This window comes from Pituophis catenifer, unplaced genomic scaffold (genome assembly GCF_029215685.1).
Source record: "Pituophis catenifer annectens isolate HBS135680 unplaced genomic scaffold, rPitCat1.0.hap2 SCAF_16, whole genome shotgun sequence".
Taxonomy (NCBI): domain Eukaryota; kingdom Metazoa; phylum Chordata; class Lepidosauria; order Squamata; family Colubridae; genus Pituophis; species Pituophis catenifer.
Genome location: NW_027256896.1, coordinates 16,628,658 through 16,652,405, shown reverse-complemented (window position 1 = coordinate 16,652,405; position 23,748 = coordinate 16,628,658). Strand labels below are relative to the sequence as shown.

The following is a 23,748-nucleotide window of genomic DNA, read 5'->3' as shown; positions in this document are numbered from 1 at the left end:
CCCGGCTCCGCCCACCCCGCCTCGCCTCGCCTCGCCTCACCTCAGGGGTGGGCGGGGCCCGCGCGCGCCGAGGGAACCGCCCGCCCCCCGGCCTCCCCTCCCTCCGCTGAGGTGGCCGGTTCCGCAAGTTTGACAGTTGGCGCGGAGGGCGCCGCTGAGGAAGGAGGGTCTTTGCGTCGCTCCGCGATTCAAGTTCCCCCCCCTCCCCAAAAAAACCCGCCGGAGTAGCGGAGCAACCGCTTCACACGTCCCGAGGGGATCCCAGGCACCCGTCTGTCCGCCCGGAGCCACCTAGCCCGCCGCTTTCGCCTCCCTTTGGCCGCCGCCGTCATGTCTCGGGGTCCCGAAGAAGTCAATAAGCTGACCGAAAGCACTTATAAGGTGAGTTGGGGGAGGCGAGAGGGGAGGGGGGGGACTCCAGCCCTCCCACCCCCCAAAAGCTGGGCTTCTTCCCCCTCGAGGGAAAAAAGGGACAACCTCCCTTCCCCAATGCAACCAGGAGAGGATTTTCCTCTCCCTCTCCCCACCCAATGCCTGACTCAATGCAAACTTAATTATTATTATTTTTGCTCTTTTATGGGCTGGGAAGATTGCAAAGCAAAACTTCTGTTTTGGGCTGCTTTCGTGGGAGTTTCGACTTTTTTTTTCTTTCTTTTTTTTTTTTTTTTTTTAAAAAGTCATTTCTTGCATTGCTCCTTTAAAGAGAAAAATCTGTCCTTGGCTGCTTTCGTGGGATTTTTTTTTAAAAAAAAAAAACCGATCACTTCTTGGATTTGCTCCTTTTTTAAAAAATTATATATAGAGATGTGTTATAGAAGTAGTTATAGATGTGTGTATATATATGTATGTATATATATATATATGTATAACACACATATATACATACACACACACACACACATATATATATATATACATACATATATAGAAAGACTTTTTTTAAAAAAATGACAGGAGGGAGGAATTCACGGACAGAAATACATATATATATATATATTAGATTATATAATATAATCTAATATATATAGATATAGATATATAGATATAGATATAGATATAGATATAGATATAGATATAGATATGTATGTATATAAGTTAAAATCTTGGGTGTTTTCCCGCGTCATTAAAAGTCTGTTAGTTGAAATGCTTAAAATCCTGGCTAAAATCCCAGTTTAAGATCCTCCAAAATCCCAACAAAACACTTTGTAAGGTCTTTTGAAACTCTGGCTAAAATCCTAAGCAACACTTTAAAAGTTTTCTTTTTGGCAATGTTTAGACAAGCTCTCTAACTTGTCATCATCGGGCCCCTACTTTCAGTTTAGAAGTATATATATATGTGTGTTTATGTGTGTGTAGTGTATATATATGTATATATGTATATTATATATATACATATATATATTAGATTATATATATATATATAGATTATATATATTTCTATCCGTGGATTCCTCCCTCCTGTCTTTTTTCTAAAAAACAAAAAGTCTTTTCTTGCAGTGCTACTTTTTTTACAACAAAAGTTCTGTCTGTAACTGCTTTCATGTGATTTTTTTTTCTTTATATATATATTTATATATGTGTGTTGAATTGCTACTTTAAAATAAACATTTCCCAGGCTGTCTTCCTGTGATTCCCACTCTCCTCCCCTCTCTTTTGTGTCATTTTATTTTTTTCAAAGTCCTTTCTTGCTTTGCTCCTTTTTAAAGCAGTGATAGACATTTTTTTTTTTTTTTTTAAAAAGGGAGCAGTTCCAGAAATGATTTTAAATAGAGAGAAAAGTCACAGGAAAGCACATTTTTAATGTGTCTTTAAAAAAAAAAAAAAAGTCAGTGGCTATTTGTTTACAGTTATTGCTGTATTGCTTTTTGTTGGCTACTTGGTGGGGGGGGTCAGGGTATACTTCTCATTGTTTAATATTGGGGGTTATGCAATATTTTTTATTATTTCCTGCTCTCATTTTGGATTTGCTGATCTTGTTTCTTATGGATTGCTTATTGGTTTTGTAAGGATGGCTATTTACTTTTATAGCTAGTTCGAGATTGTGCTGATGAAAATAGATGTGCTTTTTAGGGCGTGTCTGTGTGTTGTTTCTTTTGTGAGTCCTTTTTCCCTTTCTCCCAACGTTCAGAAAGTGAGTCGAAGGCTAGACAACTTCCCCAATTAGATGCAGATTGGACTACAGTTCCTCCCGTTGGCTTTTAGCTGGAGGAGATGGCAGTTGTAGCTGACTGAGGATGATGGGAATTTGGGAGTTGTAGTCTGACACACCTGAGCTGTGCTGATTTACAGTTGAAATGATTTATAAGCAAGCAAGTCAGGAAAATCACCAACTGGGAGGGGGGAAAAAATCCAGATTTATTCAGTGAACTAAAAGAGCCGAAGTTCTGCACATGTTCAGAAGCCATGTTCTTTTTTAAAAAAAAGAATTGCTCCTGATGGAGGAAAAACAAAATCAAGATATATTCAGGATGCTCCATCGCTGGAAGTTTTCAAGAAAACAGAGCAGAGAGGTCTTCAAACTTGGCAGCTTTAAGACTTGTGGACTTCAACTCCCAGAATTCTCCAGGCTGGAGAATTCTGGGAGTTGAAGTCCACAAGTCTTAAAGCTGCCAAGTTTGAGGACCCCTGACCTAGAGTCAATGCTGGCTGGGGAATTCTGGGAGTTGAAGTCCACACGTCTTAAAGTCACCAAGGTTGAAAAACATCGCCTTAGCCTTGTGTTTAAGCCAAGCCATTGTACCAAGCTACCTTCCCTTGTTTTTATCAGAGTTCTTTTGGCTTTACCTAGAAGCAAGGCAAGCCCTCAATGACCCTACAAAGGTTAAATTCTGAGGAAAAAAAAAAAAACAAGAGGAGCATTTTATCCTGATAGGTCCCAAGGTCAGAAGAAGGAACTTGGATTAAAACCAAGCAAACATACATACAGTCTTGTCTTCCAGGCCTGCCTTATTATTTATGAACAGAATTACCACAGAAATCTTGCCACCATTTTGCAACTGGCAAAAATCCTGCTGTTTCGCTATCCGTTCTCGGTAGCTGTCAAGGACACTTATTTATTTATTTATTTATTTATTTGTTTGTTTGTTTGTTTGTTTGTTTGTTTGTTTGTTTGTTTGTTTATTTGTTTATTGGTTTGTTTGTTTATTGGTTCGATTTATATGCCACCCTTCTCCGGAGACTCAGGGCGGTTAACAATGCGTTAAGCAATAGCCTTCATGCTTTTGTATATACCTGCTTAGTAGGGCTTTCGCACCCCCCCCCAGTGGTGTTCTTTTTTATACAAAGTCAGCTTATTGCCCCCACAATCCGGGTCCTCATTTTACCTACCTCGGAAGGATGGAAGGCTGAGTCAACCTTGAGCCTGGTGAGATTTGAACTCGCAGTAATTGCAGGCAGCTGGTGCTACTTAACAGCACTTTAGTCCACTGCGCCACCAAGGGATAGCTACCAACAAGCAGACTTGGGGGACTCGACAAAAGATGCTTTCACCGTCTTTGCAGATTCCAGGTGGGGAAAAGGTTGGCCTAAATGGCGTGATGGCGAACGCACCCATGATGGTGGCACATAGAGCCCTTTCAGTGGGCACGCGTGCCGTCGCCAGCTGCGTTTCTGGTTTCCAGCACACGCATGCATGCCCGCCAGCTGGTCTTCGCATACCCCAGAGTGCCAGAAATCTGAAAATTGGCTGGCCGGCGTGCATGCGCGTGCCAGCCACGCTCTGGAAACCCGAAGACCACCTGGTCTTCAGGTGTCCGGGGCTCTGGCGCACGTTTCAGTTTGGGCACTCGGTGCCAAAAAGGTTGGCCATCACCGGCCTAGATGATCTTTGAAGTCGTTTCCATTACTCGGTGGCAGAGTGTTCTCTTCACATCCGACTTAGGTGCAGATGCACATGTGAACATAAACAGACTCCGGGTCTAAATTAAAGTCAGTGACAGTAACAGTAACAGAGTTGGAAGGGACCTTGGAGGTCATCTAGTCCAACCCCCTGCTCACGCAGGAGACCTATACTAGGGATTCGAACTGCCAAACTGCCAACCTTTCTGATCGACAAGCTCAGTGCCTTAGCCACTGAGCCACCTAATCAAGTCCTGTCACCTTGGCTGGTAGTGGATGAAAAGCCATTTTTGAGTATTGTACAGGTAGTTCTCAACTTACAACCACTGTTTTGTTTTTTGTTTTTTAATTTGATTTATATGCCGCCCTTCTCCGGAGACTCAGGGCAGCTTACAATGCATTAAGCAATAGCTTTCATCCTTTTGTATATTTATACAAAGTCAGCTTATTGCCCCCACAAACTGGGTCCTCATTTCACCTACCTTTGAAAGGATGGAAGGCTGAGTCAACCTTGAGCCTTGGCGAGATTCGAACCTGCAGTAATTGCAGGCAGCTGGTCTTAATAACAGGGTGCTTTAGACCACTGTACTACCAAGGCTCTTGGTTTGAAGTTATGACGGCCCTGGAAAAAAAAGAAGACGACTTATAACCGGTCCTTGCCCCGCTGCAGCATCCCCATGGTTACACGATCACAATTGATGACTTTCCCACCCAGCATCCTACAAGCAAAGTACAATGGGGGAGAGCCAGATTCCCTTACTAACCATGTAATTTACTAAACAACTGTAGTGATTTGCTTAAACGCCGCGGCAAAAAGTCATAAAATCAGGTATGGCTCACTTAACAACCCTCTTGCTTAGCAGTGAAAATTCTGGGCCTCCCCCGATTGTTGTGTACTGCCTGCATTGCTTGTGATGCTCATTTTTAACTGGCGCTTAGAACTAAGACTACTCTCTATGCAAACCATCCATGTCTGAAAACATGGCAAACAAACCGGGATTTGGCCTTTGACTCCAACCAGAAGTTTCTTACCCCAAAACCACACTTTTGGCTGTCTCACCTCAACGCCTTCGGCAGCCCAGCTCTTTCCATCCAGCTTGCCTGATCTCAACTCTTTTCACGTTGGTTTCAAATTCTCCTCCATCTCTGGGGTCTGCCCCTTTTCTTGCAGATTTTTTTTAAAAAAATCCTTAAGCTTTATCCGCCTGAAAAACCAGCAACGGGATCTGGGCCCCGTCCTGTGACTTGTGAGTCAGCCCCTTTTTCCCATGCCTTGTTGGCTTCCTTGGCCAAAAAAAAGAAAGAAAAGAAAGTCTGATTCACACCGCCGGGTGTGTTTATTTGGCAGAAGAGAGGCATGAGGTTTCCACTTTGGGTGGGGTTAGGGAAAGTCACCTGCGTATTCCGATCGCAAAACCCCACCATCCATCTGGGGGTGGGGATGGGAGACGGCTTCGACCTAACCTTGGTGGGGTTCAAACAGGAAATTCTAATTTACGGGAAGGGACTATATGGAGAATGGAACATAGAAATTATTCCAGATAAAGACGGGTTGGTCGGCCCGATAAAACAGCTTACATCTCATCAATATAATTAGTTGGAGATACGAGCGTCTACAATATGGATGATTCTTTACCGCCTACATGACACAAAGGAGACTGTATGTTTACTCAGAAAGGGAAGCGGTGCTAATGCTTTTATAACCTATCAAATGAGGTGTGGTCACAGTAGTCCTGCTTAACAAATAGCCACCTGAGTTACAAGTCTCCACTTTTTATAAGAGCTGGTATGTTCTCTAGGATAATGAAATGCTTTCGTTATATGAAAAGCCCCAAAAAAGCTCCAACTTTTAGCATTAACAGAATGTCTCACCTGTGTTGGAAAGTCTTCTAGAGTATTTTTTTTTTATCTTATTAAATTTCTAGACCAACCATTTCACTTAAGGGACTTTAGGTGGTTTATAACAGCTTTATAAAAATCATATAAATACATAAAGCATAGCTTAAAAACAAGTTGAAACTTAGAAGTAAAAATAAACCGGGTTAAAAATGTAAAGGCTAGGAGGTTAAGAAGGAATAGGGGTGCCCTCAGGCCACCAGACACCCCGATGGTTGCATCAAAGTTTTAGGCCCCCATCTTGGTTGCATCATACTTCTAGGCCCCCATGCTAATTGGCAAAACCAGGTCTTAACAGTCTTCCAGAAAACCAGAAGAATGGAGACTTGATTCACCTCTGATGCTAAGATGTCCCATAGGGCTGGGGCAGCAGCTGAGGATGTCCTCCTAGACAGTTGACCAAGGAGATACGCAGCATGCCTTCCTTGGGTTGACCTATCCTCCAAAGCACCTGAGGGCAAGACAAGAAGTAATGGATGGAAGCTTAACAACGAAAGATCCAACCTAGAATTAAGAAGAAATGTCCTGTCCGTGAGAACAATCCTTCCGTGGAACAACTTGCCTCCAGAAGTTGTAGCTGCTCCATCACTGGTGGTTTTCAAGAAGAGACTGGACCGCCATTTGTCCAGAAGGATATAAGATCTCCTCCTTAAGCAGGAGGTTTGACTAGAAGTCCTCTGAGGCCCCTTCCAACTCTGTAATTATATTCAGCTTGACTGGGTAGAACAGGTCAATGGGTTTGGGTTCCTGTTTCAGGCCAATAAACGGTTTTAAAAGTGAATGGGACCCAAAAGTAGGGGTTGATCTGATCAAAGGAAGAAGGAAAGTGTCCTCAACCTTCTCAAAACAAATAAAGAGAGTAGGCACTTGTATCTGCACATAGAAATCTCCAGTTACTGGCACACTATCTAAGTATCTCTTAGGCGTGAGGCCAGAAATAAGGACTTTGATAGCGTGGGAAGAGCACTTATAAAGGCAAGTGTTTCTGAGCACCTCCCTAAGCCAACCGGTGGGGCTACTGAGAAGAAGGAAGGTGCTTGTTCTACAAAGAGAAAGTTGGGGAGAATAGACCATCAAAGGGGCTTAGGTTTCTTCAACCTGGGCAACTCTTAAGATGAGTGACTTCAACTCCCAGAATTCCCCAGCCAGTTCAAGCCAATGACACGCTTAACTCTGCCTGCTCTTCTGCAGAGAGCCACTAGATGGCCTAAGAGGGCTACAGAAAGAATCAACTCTGCTGCCATCTAGTGGCAACCCGGATCCTTTTTAATAGCCTTCTGTTAAAGGGCAATTCCGTCCAGCTTGAAGAGACTACTCTATCTGTAGCTCCGGGGTCCTAGCAATTTCAAAATTTTTTACTACTGGTTCTGTGGGCGTGACTTGGTGGGCGTGGCATGGCTTGGTGGGCGTGGCAGGGGAAGGATACTGTAAAATCTCCATTCCCACTCCATTCCGGGGGAAGAATACTTTAAAATCCCCATTTCCTCCCGATCAGCTGGGACTCGGGAGGCAGAGAATAGATGGGGGCGGGGCCAGTCAGAATTTTTATTACCGGTTCTCCAAACTACTCAAAATTTCCGCTACCGGTTCTCTAGAACTGGTCAGAACCTGCTGAAACCCATCTCTGGGTCCTAGGTGCTCCCTGAGCTCAGTTGTTTCCTTGTAGACGTTTCACTACCCAACTAAGTAGCATCATCAGTGCTAGAAGGAAGTGGGGTTTGCAGAGAGGAGGAGAAGCAGATTGGTGCTGTCTGAGCTTGGTTGTATTTTTTTTTTGGAGACATTTGATTACTCAACTAGGTAACATTGTCAGTACCTAACGATGACCATCACTGTCAAAGCAACCATCAACACACATCCCAGCACTGATAATGTTACCTAGTTGGGTAAGGGAACGTCTGCAAGTCGACCACCCAACTCGGAATGCGTCAAGGACTGAATGAACAGGTTTCCTATCGCCCTTGAGACGTGTGAGAGTTGATCCATTAGTGCCACTCATAACAAAGAGTGTATGAAAAAAAGTGAGCGGTTGGGCGGGGCTCTTAAGATAATGGATTAAGTTCATTTGCTTTGGCTCTAAGCCCCAGAGCAAGATAACCAGGCGCATATCCCTAGGTGACAAAGGGCAGAAACTACACACAATTTCAGGATCTTGGAATCTGCTCTGTCCTTCCCATCAGTGGCATGTTTACAGGTAGTCCTCGACTTAGGACCGCAACTGAGCCCGAAGTTTATGTTGCTAAGGGGGGAGGCCTTTGTTAAGTGAGTTTTGTGCCGTTTTATGACCTTTCTTGCCACGGCAGTTAAGTGAATCACTGCAGTTGTGACATTAGTAGCGTGGTTGTTGAGTGAGCCTGGCTTCCCCTAACCCAGTGTTTCCCAAACTTGGCTATTTTAAGATGCATGGACTTCAACTCCCAGAATTCCCCAGCCAGTATGCCTGGTTGAGGAATTCTGGGAGTTGAAGTCCATACATCTTCAAAGGGTCAAGTTTGGGAAACACTGCCCTAACCTAACAATCGTAAGTGTGAAAAATGGCCTTAAGTCACTTTTTTCATTGCCGTTGTAACTTGGAATGGTCACTAAGCAAACTGTTGTAAGTCAAGGACTACCTGTATGGCAGGAGTGGGTTCTACTTACCTTTACTACTGGTTCGCAACGGGATCGCGCACATGCACTAGCTTCGCTTAGTGACATCTGGGTGGGTGGGTGGGTGGAGCCTCCTGCCGGTTTTACTACCGGTTCGCAAGAACCGGACCGAACCGGGGGCAACCCACCGCTGCTGTTATGGTCTAAATTGGTATTTTCCAATTTCATTCCTTCATTACAGGTAGTCCTTAAGGAGTGGTGCGGTGGCCTAGAAGTGGAGCTCTCGACTCACAATCAGGAGGCTGTGAGTTCGATCCTAGGTAGAGGCAGATATTTCTTTCTCTGGGCACACTGAGAATATATCTGCCGCACAAAACTCTGCGTTGGCAACAGGAAGGGCATCTGGCCATTCAAACACTCTGCTAGCTCCCTTCAGCTGCCCTGACTCCACCCCGCAAGGGATTATGGGGTCATTAAAAGATGATAATTACAGGTAGTCCTTAACTTACAATCATTTGTTTAGTGACTGTTCGAAGTTACAAAGACCCTGAAAAAAGTGATTTACGACCATTTTTCACACTTCGGACCGTTGCAGCACATGATCAAAATTTGGGCGCTTGGCAACCGGCATATATTTATGGTGGTTGCACTGTCCAGAGGTCATGTGATCCCCATTCACAATCTTGCCCTGCTGACTTCCAACATGAAAAGTCAATATGGGAAGCCGGATTCACTTAATGACCACATGATTCCCTTCAAAGCTGCGGTGATTTGCTTAAGAACGGCAGCAAAATGAGATATAACTGAACAACTTTTTTTTTGCATAACAATTTTATTAGCTTATAATGCAGCATGCAAAGAAAAGACAAAAGTAAATAATAGGAAAAATAGGGAAGAGAAAAGTAGAGGAAAGAAAAGGGGGAAAAAAGAAAATTTACATTAAATTATAACTTAAAAGAAAACTTCTATAAGATGAAGTTTAACTCACGAGGCAACTCAGCCACTGATTCATTTAGCAACGGACCTTTTGGGCTCAATTATGATCGTAAGTCGAGGGCTATCTGTCCTCCGAACTACCGTATTTTTCGGAGTATAACACGCACTTTAGTTTTTGGGGAGGAAAATAAGAAAAAAGCTGATTGGTGGGTGGATCGGTCTGCCGGAATATCCCCAATCTGCTGTTCCCAGAGGTGAATTTTAGCAACAAGTTCCTTGGTTGTGAGCTCTGTGCCTTGCTTTTTTTTCAGCCTCTGAAACTTCTGAGACTGTTTCAGAAAAAAACTTTTTTTTCTGCCTCTGAAAGCCTCCGAAACAGCTTCAGAAAAAAAGGCTTTTTTTCTGAAGCTCTGTTTGGAGGCTTTTTTTCTGAAGCTCTGTTTGGAGGCTTTTTTTCTGAAGCTCTGTTTGGAGGCTTTTTTTCTGAAGCTCTGTTTGGAGGCTTTTTTTCTGAAGTTTCTTTCAGAGGCTTTTATTCTGAAGGAATAAAATAAATAAATAAATAAAAATAAAATAAAATAAAATAAATAATTATCTGTACTCTGTTCAATCTCCTTTCTTTGGAATTGGTATGTAGATTAACCTCTTCCGATCTGTTGGTTATTGTGTCATTCTCCAGATTTGTTAGCAAAGTTTGGTTAGAACCTTTACTGATTCTTCTTTTGTTGGGTGCCATATTATTTTAGATAAAAGCCTTTCAGAGGCTTTTTTTTCTGAAGCTTCTTTCAGAGGCTTCTTTCAGCCTCTGAAATCTCCATTTGCAAAGCTGGGCAGGGCTACATTTGGAGTATAAGACGCACCCAGATTTTCATCCTCTTTTTTGGGGGGAAAAAGGTGAGTCTTATACTCCGAAAAATACGGTACATATCAGAAAGTCTTATCAAAATTCAAGCGCCGATCGTAGCTCCCTTCCTTCAGCACCGTCATAACGTGAAACAATTGCGGAACCAATTGTCACAACTCAAGGACTACCTGTATTATAAAAAAAATATTCATTTTTATGTGTTTCATTTTATCCCACCTTTATTATTATTTTTAATAAACAAGAAGAAGAAGTCCAGACTTCTGGAAATTCCCACCGTTGGGAAACCCTATTCTATCTTTTTTTTCTGATGACTGCAAGGCTGCTTTTAAGCAACAACGTCTCCAGAAAAATCTAAGTATTTTTCCTCTTCACCTTTCAATAACCTCTTCTGTCAACTTGCTCAGGCAAACCTTCTTAGGGTATCAGGCCCTTGTTTATTTCTGGATTTACGTTTCATTGCCTCGTTGACCCAAGCCAACATTCAGTCTCAACCTCTGCTAATTCTGCAGCCCAAACTACAATAAGATGCAAAAATAAAAAGTCAGAAAGAACTCTGCGGATTCTGGAGACTAAATTTACTCTGGAGATCTGTCAGATGTCAGGATCTCTAGAACAGGGGTCACCAACCTTTCGGACCTCAGGGACCACTAAATTCATAATTTTAAATCCCACGGACAACTAATATGATCTGCCTAATGACCGGTTGGGTGGGAGTGGCTAGGTGGTCATATGATTGGGTAGGCGTGGCCAAGTCGATGTCACTCACATTTCCAAGCAGAGGGAAGACCTGTGGGAGTGCAAAATTTTGGGCTCCATTGTGGTCGTAACTCAAGGACTACCTGTATACATTTATCGAGGGGTCCTGCAAAATCTGTCAGCATTGGGGTGGGGTTATATTGAAGCTGCAATCTTGCAAACATTCACATATGTTCTGAAGTGGTGTTTGGCCTCCCCACGAGCTGTCTAATCTTTCACCGACCCCAATGATGAAGTTGCCCGAAACAGAAATATAACCTTCTCCTTTGCGGTTTTATATTGCATTATTTAAGAAGGCTCTGTGGTCCTTCCCTCCTCCTTTCCATCCTCTGACAGTAATAAAGGCCCTTGTGCTTCGATCAGGGTGGATAAAAATCGGTGATTTTTATAAAAAAATAATTTCAAAATCGGATTTTTTTTTTTAATATTTAAATCGGATTTTTTTTAAAATGAAATTTATTTTAATAAAATGCTTTTGGAGTAAAGATCTATCTTAAAGATCGTTTTCTGTTTAAGATACATTCATAATTCAGTTTATTCAGCATGAAACGGAGATGAGTTATGGAGCATGAGGCTGCAGATTTTGCAATATTGAGACTGTCAGTGAGTCAACAGCGGGTCAGAGGAGGAGCCGCTGGGGGACAGAGATGACAGTTGCTCCTTAAAAATTATGATTTAAATCGAGTGGATTTAAATCAAGTCTTTTTCCTAGTGATTTAAATCGTCGAATCAAGTCGATTTAAATCAAATCCACCCTGGCTTCGATTGCGTTGCCCGAATTCCGTCGCTCAAGGTCAACAGAAGTTAAGATTTGAAGCAATGAAACAACCAGGCCTCTGCGAATTCTCCTTTGGACATTTATTGACAGGGATATTGTGATAGAAAAATCCAAGCCGCAACATTAAGTCTGACAGGAGCTGGCAAAGCATGGAACGATTGTTTGGGTCAACACAACTTGCTTAACCAGGCGAGGCAAAGGTAGGGCAGATGCATTCAGGCGGCAGATAAGAAATTTTGTTTTAAGGGCTTTTGGCCAGAAAGTTTCAATTGTGCCAGGGAAAAGCCATTTTTATTTTCTAGACCAGCGGTCACTAACTGGTGGTCCGTGGACCACTGGTGGCCTGTGAGAAAATTTTGGTGGTCCACAGAAAAATTATTTGCATTTTTTATATTGCACTAAATCAGGGGTCCTCAAACTACGGCCCCTGGATCGGATACATGCAATGAACGTTTGTGTTGCTGCAGAGAGTCTCCCCCTTCAGGGTCTTTTTGTGCGGGTCGGAGGGGGTCAGAAATTCTGACTTGGGGTCTGCTTCAGCCTCCTGGTGCGGGGTTTTGGGCGAAGGCTGGAGGGAAGCGCCGCTGGTGGCGAAGAGCCGGAGGGCCTCGTTCCAGTGGGACTGCATCATGGCCTGGAACTGGCTGACCATCTCAGCCCACTGAGCCTCCAGGCGCCGGTACCTGGCCTTGCACTCCCGCAGGTCTTCCCTCTGCTTGGAAAGCCTATGCTCCTAGTCCTCAGTGAGGCGCTTCTGCTGAGCCTCTTTCTCGGCCAGATCCAATTTGAGCTGAGCTGTTTTGTCAACTCTTTCTCGTGGTGGCTGCTTAGCTCCAACATCTGCTTCCTGTTGGGGTACTAAGGAGCCCGGGCAGGGAGGGGAGGGGCGAGTAGAAACCGGTGAGGCGCCCCTCAACGTGAGTGACATTGAGTTGGCCACGCCTACCCAGTCATATGACTACCTAGCCACGCCCATCCAGCCGGTCATTAGACAGATCATATTAGTGGTCCGCAGGATTTAAAATTATGACTGTACTGATCTGTGAGGTCCGAAAGGTTGGTGACCCCTGTTCTAGACTACTGTTACTCAATCTTGGCAACCTGAAGGTCTGTGGACTTCAATACCCAGAATTCACCATCCGGCCACACGGGCTGGGGAATTCTGGACGTTGAATCTGCACATCTTCAAGTTGCCACGGCTGGGAAACACTGATTTAGAACTCCCTGATAAGGCAAGGGGGCTTAGAAAATAGGAGACGGTTATTAACACGCACTGATGACATTACCTGGTATGGTAATGAAAGGTCTACAAGAAAAGCACCAAGTTTAGAAAGCACCTAAGGACTCCACAGATGATTGTGAATCAGGCACAAAGTTTTGGTAGATCCACCTCACTGGAAAACCAAAACTACTTTGATTGAGATTGGCTGTAATAACAGAATATGATCGCTCTGTTTGTTAAACCTCCTTCTCCTCCTCCAGTGAATTAAAGAGCCACTTCTGAACATTTTGTGGACTTTTAAAAAACGATTGTCCCCTTGGCAAGGGAGCTTGCATATCTCCATATTCCTCCTCGAACAGTGGGTTGGACTACAAGACCTTCAAAGTCCCATCCAGCTCATAGTCTGCTACTCATATCACTTCCTTTATTCTCTCCAAGGACAGAAGGATGGGCTACTCTGCTCAGGAAGTGCCCTGATCACCATAAACCATATAAATTCCACGATCCGTAGTCATAACAAAATCTCTCAAAGTCCCAGTGGTACAGAGGGCTGTAAAAGGAAATAATCTGTGTTTGCTCTTTGCTTGGTGACTCCTTTCTCCTTACAGGGCCGAGTGCCAGTGGACTTATCATGCGATCCCTTTTATTTGGCTTCATATCAGAAGATATTTATTCCTGTTGCACAACATTCCTCACACATACTTCGAAAATAATGAAAATACGTATAGAGGGGAATTTGAAACTTACTGCGTTGAGTTTTCTGAGAACTATTGGGGGCACATTTTGTTTTTACCCTAGTTCACCACAGTGCAGTGTTTCTCAAACTTGGCAATTTTAAGATTTGTGGACTTCAACTCCCAGAATTCTGCTGGCTGGAGAATTCTGGGAGTTGAAGTCCACAAATGGCTGGCTGGGGAATTCTGGGAGTTGAAGTCCACAAATGGCTGGCTGGGGAATTCTGGGAGTTGAAGTCCACAGATCTTAAAGTTGCCAAAGTTGGACACCCCTTGTGTAGGGGTTAAGGTGTCAGGCTGGAAACTGGGAGGCTGAGAGTTCTGCCTAGGGCCCAAAGCCAGCTGGGTGACCTCAGGCCAGCCACTTTCTCTCAGCCCTAAGAAGGAGGCAACGGCAAACCACTTCCAATAAAACTTTGCCAAGAAAATTGCATGGGCCAGTCCAGGCAGTGTCCGAGAATCGGACACAATATAGAACGGAAGGAGAGGGGGGAAAAACCCTTAAAGACACAGTATCATTAGACCAGGGGCTTTAATTCGATTCAATATTAGAACTACACCTTTCTCTGCAAGGGCCATTTTAAAATGTGCATCTCTGAGTTGGACTATTGCATTGCTGCAAACTTTTTTTTTTTTAAATGAATTAATCAATTTAGTTAAGTTGCGGTTGTAAGGTTTCAGAACTGAATTTAAAACTAGCAACCTCAGGCCTCCCAGATTGTTGTGAGGAGGTAGCTAGCAACTATCATTTCAGGGGTGTGTCGTGTCTTAAGAAACAAAGGTGAGTTTTTCAGAGAGGGATCTCTGTTTGAACAGCAAAACCTTCTCTAATACAATACTCAAAGAGCAGGAAAACTCTTTAATCTATAAACTGAATTTGTATAGTTCAGATTTACTTTGCCATACTAAAAAATAAGCTCATCCTGATCCTTTCGGTTTTATAAGAAGGCCTCCAGGGCTCTACATTTAAGACCAGACATATAGTCATAACTAAATATAATATTGGTGCTGGAGAAGACTCCTGCGAGTCCCTTGGACTGCAAGGAGATCCAACCGGTCAGTCCTAGAGGAGATCAACCCTGACTGCTCTTTAGAAGGCCAGATCCTGAAGAAGAAACTCAAATACTTGAGCCACCTAATGAGAAGGAAGGACTCACTGGAGAAGGGCCTAATGCTGGGAACGATGGAGGGCAAAAGAAGAAGGGGACAGCAGAGAACGAGGTGGCTGGATGGAGTCACTGAAGCAGTCGGCGTGAGCTTAAATGGACTCCAGGGGATGGTAGAGGACAGGAAGGCCTGGAGGAACATGGTCCATGGGGTCGCGACGGGTCAGACACGACTTCACGACTAACAACAACAACAACAAATATAATATTTGAGGCTAATGCTTTGCAGCGAATCAGTTGTCCATATTGTTATTCTTGATTAGAAGAAAAGTACTCCTCGAATTACGACCACGACTGAGAGAAGCAACCTGAAACTAAGGAGAAATTTCCTGAACAGTGAGAACAATTAACCTGTGGAACGACTTGCCTCCAGAAGTTGTGGTTGTTCCATCACTGGAAGTTTTTAAGAACAGGTTGGACAATCATTTGTCTAAAATGATGCAGAGTCTCCTGCCTGAACAGGGGGTTGGACTAGAAGATCTCCAAAGCCCCTTCCAACTCTGTTATTTGATATTCTAATGTTTCTCAACCTTAGCAATGTGTAGATGTGTGGATTTCCCCAGAATTCCCCATGGATGGCTGGGGAATTCTAGGAGTTGAAGTCCACACATCTTCACGTTGAGAAACGAGGTTGACGAAAGGTTTGACTCGTCCAGATGTTTCATGCCCGTAGGTGTGAGAGTTGAGTGCAACAAGGAAGGGCTTCCGAAAAATACTTTCACCCTGTTGCACTTTTAATGCCTGCTGCGTAGGAGTGAGTGATTTAAGATCAACTTTTATGGCTGCACAAGGAGAAGGAAGAGTTGACGGAAATCCCCAGTTCCTTTCAGGCTTCAGACGAATTGCAATATATTAAATGCTTTCCCCCAGATTTGGAACTATATTTCCTAAAATTATAAGGGTTTGCTAAATTAGCTTTGAGGCTATAAATTCTAGGAACTGCAATGCTATCCTATCTAACACCGGACGGAATCAGATTATATTAAATCTGTTTTGCTAACGCTGTTTATGTTTATACCTATTGCCACCTTCCTATTCTTCCTTAATTTATGTAAACTGTTTCCATTTTAAAGCTGTTAATTTTCTTCTAAAAACATATCAGGTGGCAGATGTAACTGTCTTGCTATTTCCGTTGGGTTTTTTTTCTCCCCTCAGTGTAAAGAATTACATTTAAAGTAACATGATAGTTCTTTGGTTCAAAAGGATACTTGGCAAGTTTTTATTTTAATTTAAAAAAAAAAAAACAATCACGAAATACCTATTCTGAAATAGGCTGGTAAAAAATTAATCCGAAGCCTCTTGCAACTTCCTACTGTTGGAAAGATTTTAATCGCGCTCGGATTGATCGCGCTTCATCCTGGCTTCTTGCTAAGAATGTGAGCGAGTTGACAAACCAGATTTAGGAAATACCCTTACTCTGCAGACTCGGCATTAACTCTGTTTATTATTGGCTTTAAATTTAAGATTAATCACTTAGAAGAAGCACAAAATGTCTTAACCAAAGCCAACACTTGGGGCAAACTTTTTTGGGAATAGATCATGGGAAGACAACGGACTTAATTCCTGAAAATGAGTGTATTTTCATTTATATGCGCTGATCTGTTGTTTAGTAGTCATGCGCCTGTCACAAATGCATCATTAGTGGAAAGCATTTAAACCAAGAATAATCAGCCTTCTCTCCCTTACACCAATCATCCAAGCCATTTTACTTATAAAAGAAGTCTACCCCACTTATTTCTCCACTTACAACAGTTCATTTAGTGACCATTTGAAGTTACAACAGTACTTATGACCAGTGGTGAAATCCATTTTTTTTTTACTACCGGTTCTGTGGGCGTGGCTTGGTGGGCGTGGTGTGGCTTGGTGGGTGTGGCAGGGGAAGGATACTGCAAAATCCTCATTCCCTCCCCACTCCAGGGGAAGGATACTGCAAAATCTCCATTCCCACCCCACTCCAGGGGAAGGATACTGCAAAATCTCCATTCCCACCCCACTCCAGGGGAAGGATACTGCAAAATCTCCATTCCCTCCCCACTCCAGGGGAAGGATACTGCAAAATCCCCATTCCCTCCCGACTCCAGGGGAAGGATACTGCAAAATCCCCATTCCCTCCCCACTCCAGGGGAAGGATACTGCGAAATACACGCCCACCAAGCCACGCCCACAGAATCGGTAGTAAAATAATTTGAAACCCACCACTGCTACATGTATTTTTAAAGGTTAAATGAGAGGGGGATGAATAGCTAGAATTTTCTGTTAATTGAAGGACAGACTTTAACTCTACCTCTCGTTTTCTTGCTGCTCCTCAGAATGTTATGGAACAATTCAATCCAGGGCTGCGGAATTTAATAAACCTGGGGAAAAACTATGAAAAAGCCGTTAACGGTAAGTCTCCATTACACGTTTAATCTGTCTAGTCTATTTTTTTTAATTTCGCAGTTTGAAAATCTAATAGCTGCCTTGCAGTGAAATACAGGTAGTCCTCGACTTACGACCACAATTGGGCCCAAGATTTCTTGTTGCAAAGTGAGATAGTCGTTAAGTGAGTTTTGCCCCATTTTACGACCTTTCTTGCCATCGCTAAGGGAATCCCTGCAGTTGTTAAGTTAGTCACACGGTTGTTAAGTGAATCTGGCGTCCCCCCCCCCCTTGTCTTTGCTCATCAGAAGGTCGCAAATGCGAATCACGTGATCCCAGAGGCACTGCAACCGTCATAAATATGAATCAGTTGCCAATCATATAAATTTTGATCCCGTGACTATCAAGATGCTGCAATGGTCGTTAAGTGCAAAAAAAGGTCATAAGTCCCTTTGTTCAGTGCCACCGTTGTAACTTTGAACGGTCACTAAATGAAGTGTTGCAAGTCGAGGACTATCTGTATTCCTTCCAAAATGTCAACAAACTACTGATATAACCAACTGCTTACTCCTAGGAACTAGTACAGGGGTCTGCAACCTTAAACATTCAGAGAGCCATTTGGACCCGTTTCCCACAGAAAAGAAAACACCGGGAGCCACAAAACCCTTCCCGTGCCTGACTATTTCCTGAGCGGCCACAAAACTAGCCTATGTAGTTGAATTAAACGTTCTGTTTTCTTCTGAAACTTTTCTTTTCTTGGGATTTATCCATAGTTGGCCTACCGGGGATCAAAAAGTTTAATAAATTGCGCGTCGGTGGGTGTCGCACATTGGCAGTTGTGACGCATATTTTGAGCAACAGGGAGCCGCAGCAGAGGTATGAAAGAGCCACATGCGGCTCCAGAGCTGCCAGTTGCTGACCCCTGAACTAGGCTAAAGATCTGGATATTTTTAAGCGTTTATCTTAAGTTCTTCCTCTTTTTTCAGTATAATCTGATTTTACTTTTGGGAATCTTCTCCTCTCTGAATTTGTAATCCAAGGCTTTCTTTTGATCAAGTGATTTGGACAGGCTCCCCAAGGCTGTCTGGAGAAGAAAGAACTGGACAAATTAGACCGAATTAGGTTCTTGGCCAAGGATCTACGCACTAACGATTCAAGTCAGAAAGAATCTCGTTTTTATACATTTTTATTCATAGCAGAGAAATTGTACAAGCAGTCCTTGAATTGCCAACACGATTGAACCCCAAATGTCCATTGCTAAGCAAATGTAGTTGCTAAGTGAGCTTTGCCCCCATTTTATTTTATTTTATTGCCACGGTTGTTAAGCGAATCACAGCGGTTGGTAAGTGAAACACCGTTGTTAAGTGAATCCAGCTGCCCCCCTCATTGACGGAAGCCAGCTGGGAAGGTTAAAAATGGAGATCACATTACTCAGGTCCTAAATAAATGCTAGTTGCCAAGCGCCCGAGTTTTGATCCCATAATCCTAGGGAGGCTTCACCGGTCCTAAGTGTGAAAACTGGTCAAAAGTCACTTTCAGTGCCGTTGTAACTGTGAATACTCGCTAAATAAATAACTCTCAGTCGAAGACTATTTGTATGTGTGTAAAATGCCTGCAGAAATCAGTCATATTGGGTAAACGCTTAAGAATGTTTTTCCAAACAAGGAACACGAAGGGACATCATTTTGAGATGGAAAGCTCAACCACTTTTGCGGGTTCCTCGTTCCGTCCATAAATATTTGGTCTACTCTCTGCCATCATCCAGTAAAGTTTTATGAGGCTTGTAAAAAAAAAAAGAAGGAAGGAAGGAAGGAAGGAAGGAAGGAAGGAAGGAAGGAAGGAAGGAAGGAAGGAAGGAAGGAAGGAAGGAAGGAAGGAAGGAGAGAGAGAGAAAGAAAGAAAGAAAGAAAGAAAGGAAAGAAAGAAAGAAAGAAAGAAAGAAAGAAAGAAAGAAAAGAAAAGAAAGAAAGAAAGAAAGAAAGAAGGAAGGAAGGAAGGAAGGAAGGAAGGAAGGAAGGAAGGAAGGAAGGAAGGAAGGAAAGAAAGAAAGAAAGAAAGAAAGAAAGAAAGAAAGAAAGAAAGAAAGAAAGAAAGAAAGAAAGAAAGAAAGAAATCAACCGGTCACCTGAGAAAAACATCCAAGTGACCAGCTATGAAATATTGGCAAAAGCTTTTTTTTTTTTCTTCCCCCTGTATTATAGGAAAATCTTGACGCATCAGCAGCTTAACGTATTTTATGGGCCGCACAGCTGGATGAGCCCTGTTGCAAAGGGACAACAGGCTGACCTCGAGATGAGTCATTGCTGATCTTACGGGGATCTTATTTATTTATCGTCAGGGATCCAAAGTCGTTCCGCAGTAGCTTTGAAATAAAGAAAAGCAAACCAGAGCTGCCCGCTTCCCCGAAAATCAAAACAGTAGCCACCCACGTTTAGGAGATGTCTGAGAAAGTCCAAAAGGCACCCTTCTCATGCAATCCGGGCCCGCTGCTGTGGGACAGAATTTCACTTTATTGATGTTATTTTTTAAAAAATCTCATCTTTGTTATTTTATAAGTAATTGAAGGCAGCGAACGTAGATAATACTCCTTCCTCCTATTTTTCCCCACAACAAGCCTGCGAGGTGGGTTGGGTTGAGAGAATCAATGGTCCGAAGTCACCCATCTGGCTTTCCTACCTAAGGTTAAAACTAGAACTCACAGTCTCCTGGGGACTGGCCCAAAATCATCTAGTTGGGTTTCATATCTAAAGTGGTACTAGAACTCACCATCTCCTGGTGATTGGCCCAAAGTCACCCAGCCTTCATTTGTGTCTAAGGCAGGACTAGAACTCACAGTCTCCTGGTCATTGGCCCAAAGTCACCCAGTCAACATTCATACCTAAAGTGGTACTAGAGCTCGCCATCTCCTGGTGATTGGCACAACGTCACCCAGCCGGCTTTCATGCCTAAACTGAAACTAGAACTCACTGTCTCCTGGTGATTGGCCCAAAGTCACCCAGTCAGCTTTCATGCCTAAGGCGGGACTAGAACTCACTGTCTCCTGGTGATTGGCCCAAAGTCAGCCAGCCAGCTTTCATGCCTAAGGCGGGACTAGAACTCACTGTCTCCTGCTGATTGGCCCAAAGTCACCCAGCCTTCATTCATGTCTAAGGCAGGACTAGAACTCACAGTCTCCTGGTTTCTCTTAACCGCTTAACTAGATCACTAAACGTTTGCTGTTTTGACTTGTTTTGAAGCTTATTTCTCCTCTGCTAATGAAAACAAGCGTTAGATCCAACAGTTAGATGTCCAATTTCTCTTTTTATTGTGTTGAAATTCATTTGCTCCGCAAGGGGCTGCAGGAGACAAGAGAAAAGGGGGGTGGGGGTTGAAGATCCCTTTTGCTGGCTGATCACTTTGGCATCATATCAAAAGATGATCTATTCTTAGAGACGATGGTCTTGTTTGGGACGCACATAATTTTAGATTATTTTTTTTCTTCTTCTTCGTGGTGCAATTCAGGACTTTAAAGGCAACTTGTCAGATGTCATAGATGTGGCTTTCCTCCAGTCCGCCTGCGAGACATATTTTTCCACTCAAACAGCTTTTTGGGAAAGTAGCAAATTAAACCATGATGGAGATGGATGAAAGAAGCCTTAGAAATCTCCATTTCCATCCATTAATTTAACACTGTGCTTTGTTTAACGAAAGCCCTGCCAATTGCAATTGGAATATTCATAAAGCGAATCGTCATAAGACTGGGCCCAATTTTATGGCCATTTTAACACCCGTTTTCCATCACTACAGTCGCTGAGCAAATCACGTGACCATTAAGCGAATCCAACTTCCCCAACTGACTTTTTTTTTTTTTTTTTTGTCAGCATATAGCTTGGAAAATTTAAGAGTAGGATAACAGAATTTTTTCTGGTAATTATTGCTGCAGGATTATTCTTGCATATAGAAATAGCAATCGGATAATTGCAGGACACAGCCAGCAGCAGGGATGAAATGCTACCGGTTCGCTCCAAACCGGTATTTCCGATGATCAGCTGTGCTGCACTGTTTATATTTGCTAGAAAGCAGGAAATTTTGCTTTCTAGCGAAGGTAAATCGCATGGCATAGCTGTTCCCCCCCTCCTCGCTGTTCTACTTACCTAGTGAAGTCTTCTTTTTCAGCGCGAAATGCATGTTTGGTGTGCAGTATGGTTGCACGCACAGTGTGCTTTTGGCGCACGCTATGCAGGGGTGAAATCCTACCAGTTCGAACCGGATCGTCTGATCCGGTAGCGATGGTGGCGGGTGGTTCGGAGAACCGGTAGCAAAAACCCCTGCGCCCCCCCCATGTCCAGCTGAGCTGCATAATCATCAAAGGTTTTTTTTTTTACTTTTAAAAGCATTTTTTCTACAACCTCTTCCGACGAAAAAATGCTTTTAAAAGTTAAAAAAAAAAGCCTCTGATGATCGCGCGGCTCAGCTGGGATCATCAGAGGCTTTTCAAAGCATTTTTTTTCTGCAAGCTCTTGGCCGAAGAGGTGGTAAAAAAAATGCTTTGAAAAGTCTCTGACGATCCCAGCTGAGTTGCCTGATCGTCAGAGAGGCTTTTCAAAGCATTAGAAAAAATGCTTTGAAAAGTTAAAAAAAAAAAAGTTGGCCACGCTCACCCAGTCACATTAACCCCCCCCACCAAGCCACGCCTACAGAACCGGTAGTAACAAATTTTACATTTCACCCCTGGCGCTATGCATGCAACGAACTGGTGGCGATCCGCGGAGGATTTCCCCACTGGCCAGCCGTTATAAATGTGGCCCAGTTGCCAAGCCCCCCCAAATTGCAATCCCGTGCCCGCACAGCTGATCTGCTTCTCGTCAGGTCATAAATCATTTTGTTCCCAAAGGCCGTCATTCCTTTGAACCGTCCTTAAATGAACGGTTGTAAGTTGAGGTCCATCTGCAATTGTCTCGCAGCTGGAGCAACTTTGGGATTTTGTACGAAATGCCATATCTACACACCTGAATTTTTGACCATGCGACCGCGGGGATGCTAGGACAATTGTTAACGTGAGGATTGGTCGTAAATCAGGTTTTTTCCGCTGCCGTTGTCACTTTGTACGGTCACTCAACGAATGGCTGTTAAGTCAGGGACTGGCTAAGACACTGAGCTTGTCGATCAGAAAAACCGGCAGTTCGTCGGTTCGAATCCCTAGTACAGGTCTCCTGCGTGAGCAGGGGGTTGGACTAGATGACCTCCAAGGTCCCTTCGAACTCTGTTGCTGTTAAAGTATCTTCTAACCCTCCCTCCGTCCAGCTTATCTATCTCCCAGGGTTATTGATGGCAAACCAAATAAGAGGAAGCAGCCGAAATCCTGAACTAACAAAGCAAGATATGATTCTAATAAATTAATATCACGTGCAGACGTGATACGGGAATAATGAGCAGAGGAGAAGAGCCAAAGGCCAGTGGCACTCTGGCTTCATTAAAACGTTGAACTGGTTCGGCTTTGATGTGAAGCAGAACTAGAACCTTCCTCCAGAAAGATTAAAATCTCCACTCTGGCTGAATGGGGAAAATTACAGACTTCCTACTCCGTGGGAGCCGTTTCCCGTAAATGTTTAAAAAATACCAGTTGCTTAGCAAACACCACAACGTCCAATTCATTTGTTCTCCATTCGGGAACGAGGGTAAAGGGAGTGCTAGAATTGTTAATAGGATTAAGCTCCTTCCATTCTTAACCAGCTTGAAGCCTTGGTTTCGAATGACCATTTAATCCTGGCTAAAACAATTCTGCAGGTAGCCCTTGATTTTGTTGTACGTCAGGCTGGCTAAGAGAATTCTGGGAATTACAGTCCACACATCTTCAAGTTCCTAAGTTTGAAAAAAAAAAAAAAACCCACTGTTGTAGACCAAGTGGGACGTAACTTCAGAAGGCAGCTTCAATTTTATATTCAGGAGAATAGATTAACCCTCCATCCCTATCTGGGGAAGGCGAACTTGTCAATAATATTTGATTTTCTTCTGCTCGGTTGGGTCTGACTCTTGGAAACTGCCTATAGGAGTCTCTGCAGTTTTCTGAAGTGGTTTGCCATTGCCTCCTTCCTAGGGCTGACAGAGAGTGGCTGGCGCAAGACCACCCAGACGGCTTTCCTGCCTAAGGCAGTACTGGAATTCACAATCTCCTGGTGATTGGCCCCAAGTCACCCAATCGGCTTTCATGCCTAAGGCAGAACTAGAACTCAGAGTCTCCCAGTTTCTAGCCTGATGCCATAGCCAAAAGTGGCTATATTTACTATATATTTAACTGATAGGAGCCTGAGTGGCGTAGGAGGCTAATGCCTCCTACTAAGGCAGCATTTAACATCCAGCTGCCTGCAATTACTGTGAGTTCAATTCTCACCAGGCTCAAGGTCGACTCAGCCTTCCATCCTTTCTAAGGTGGGTAAAATGAGGACCCGGTTTGTGGGGGCAATAAGCTGACTTTGTATAAATATACAAAAGTATGAAGGCTATTGCTTAACGCATTATAAGCCGCCCTGAGTCTCCGGAGAAGGGCGGCATATAAATATAAATAAAAATAAATAAAATAAAAAATATTTAACTGATGATTAAGCACACTACTTCCAAGAACAATTAAACGC

The 23,748-nt window shown here is 43.4% G+C and overlaps 1 protein-coding gene across 1 annotated transcript in view; it reads left to right on the top strand.

Annotated features, from left to right (window-relative positions):
- Positions 1 to 301: 301 nt before the first annotated feature.
- The window catches only part of BAIAP2L1 (BAR/IMD domain containing adaptor protein 2 like 1), a 52,838-nt gene continuing 29,391 nt past the window's right edge, over positions 302 to 23,748 (top strand). Inside the window, exons 1-2 of the mRNA XM_070954893.1 lie at positions 302 to 381; positions 17,089 to 17,164. Of these exons, the coding sequence (XP_070810994.1) occupies positions 331 to 381; positions 17,089 to 17,164 (127 nt within the window). The 5' untranslated portion in view covers positions 302 to 330. The remainder of the gene's footprint in view (positions 382 to 17,088; positions 17,165 to 23,748) is intronic.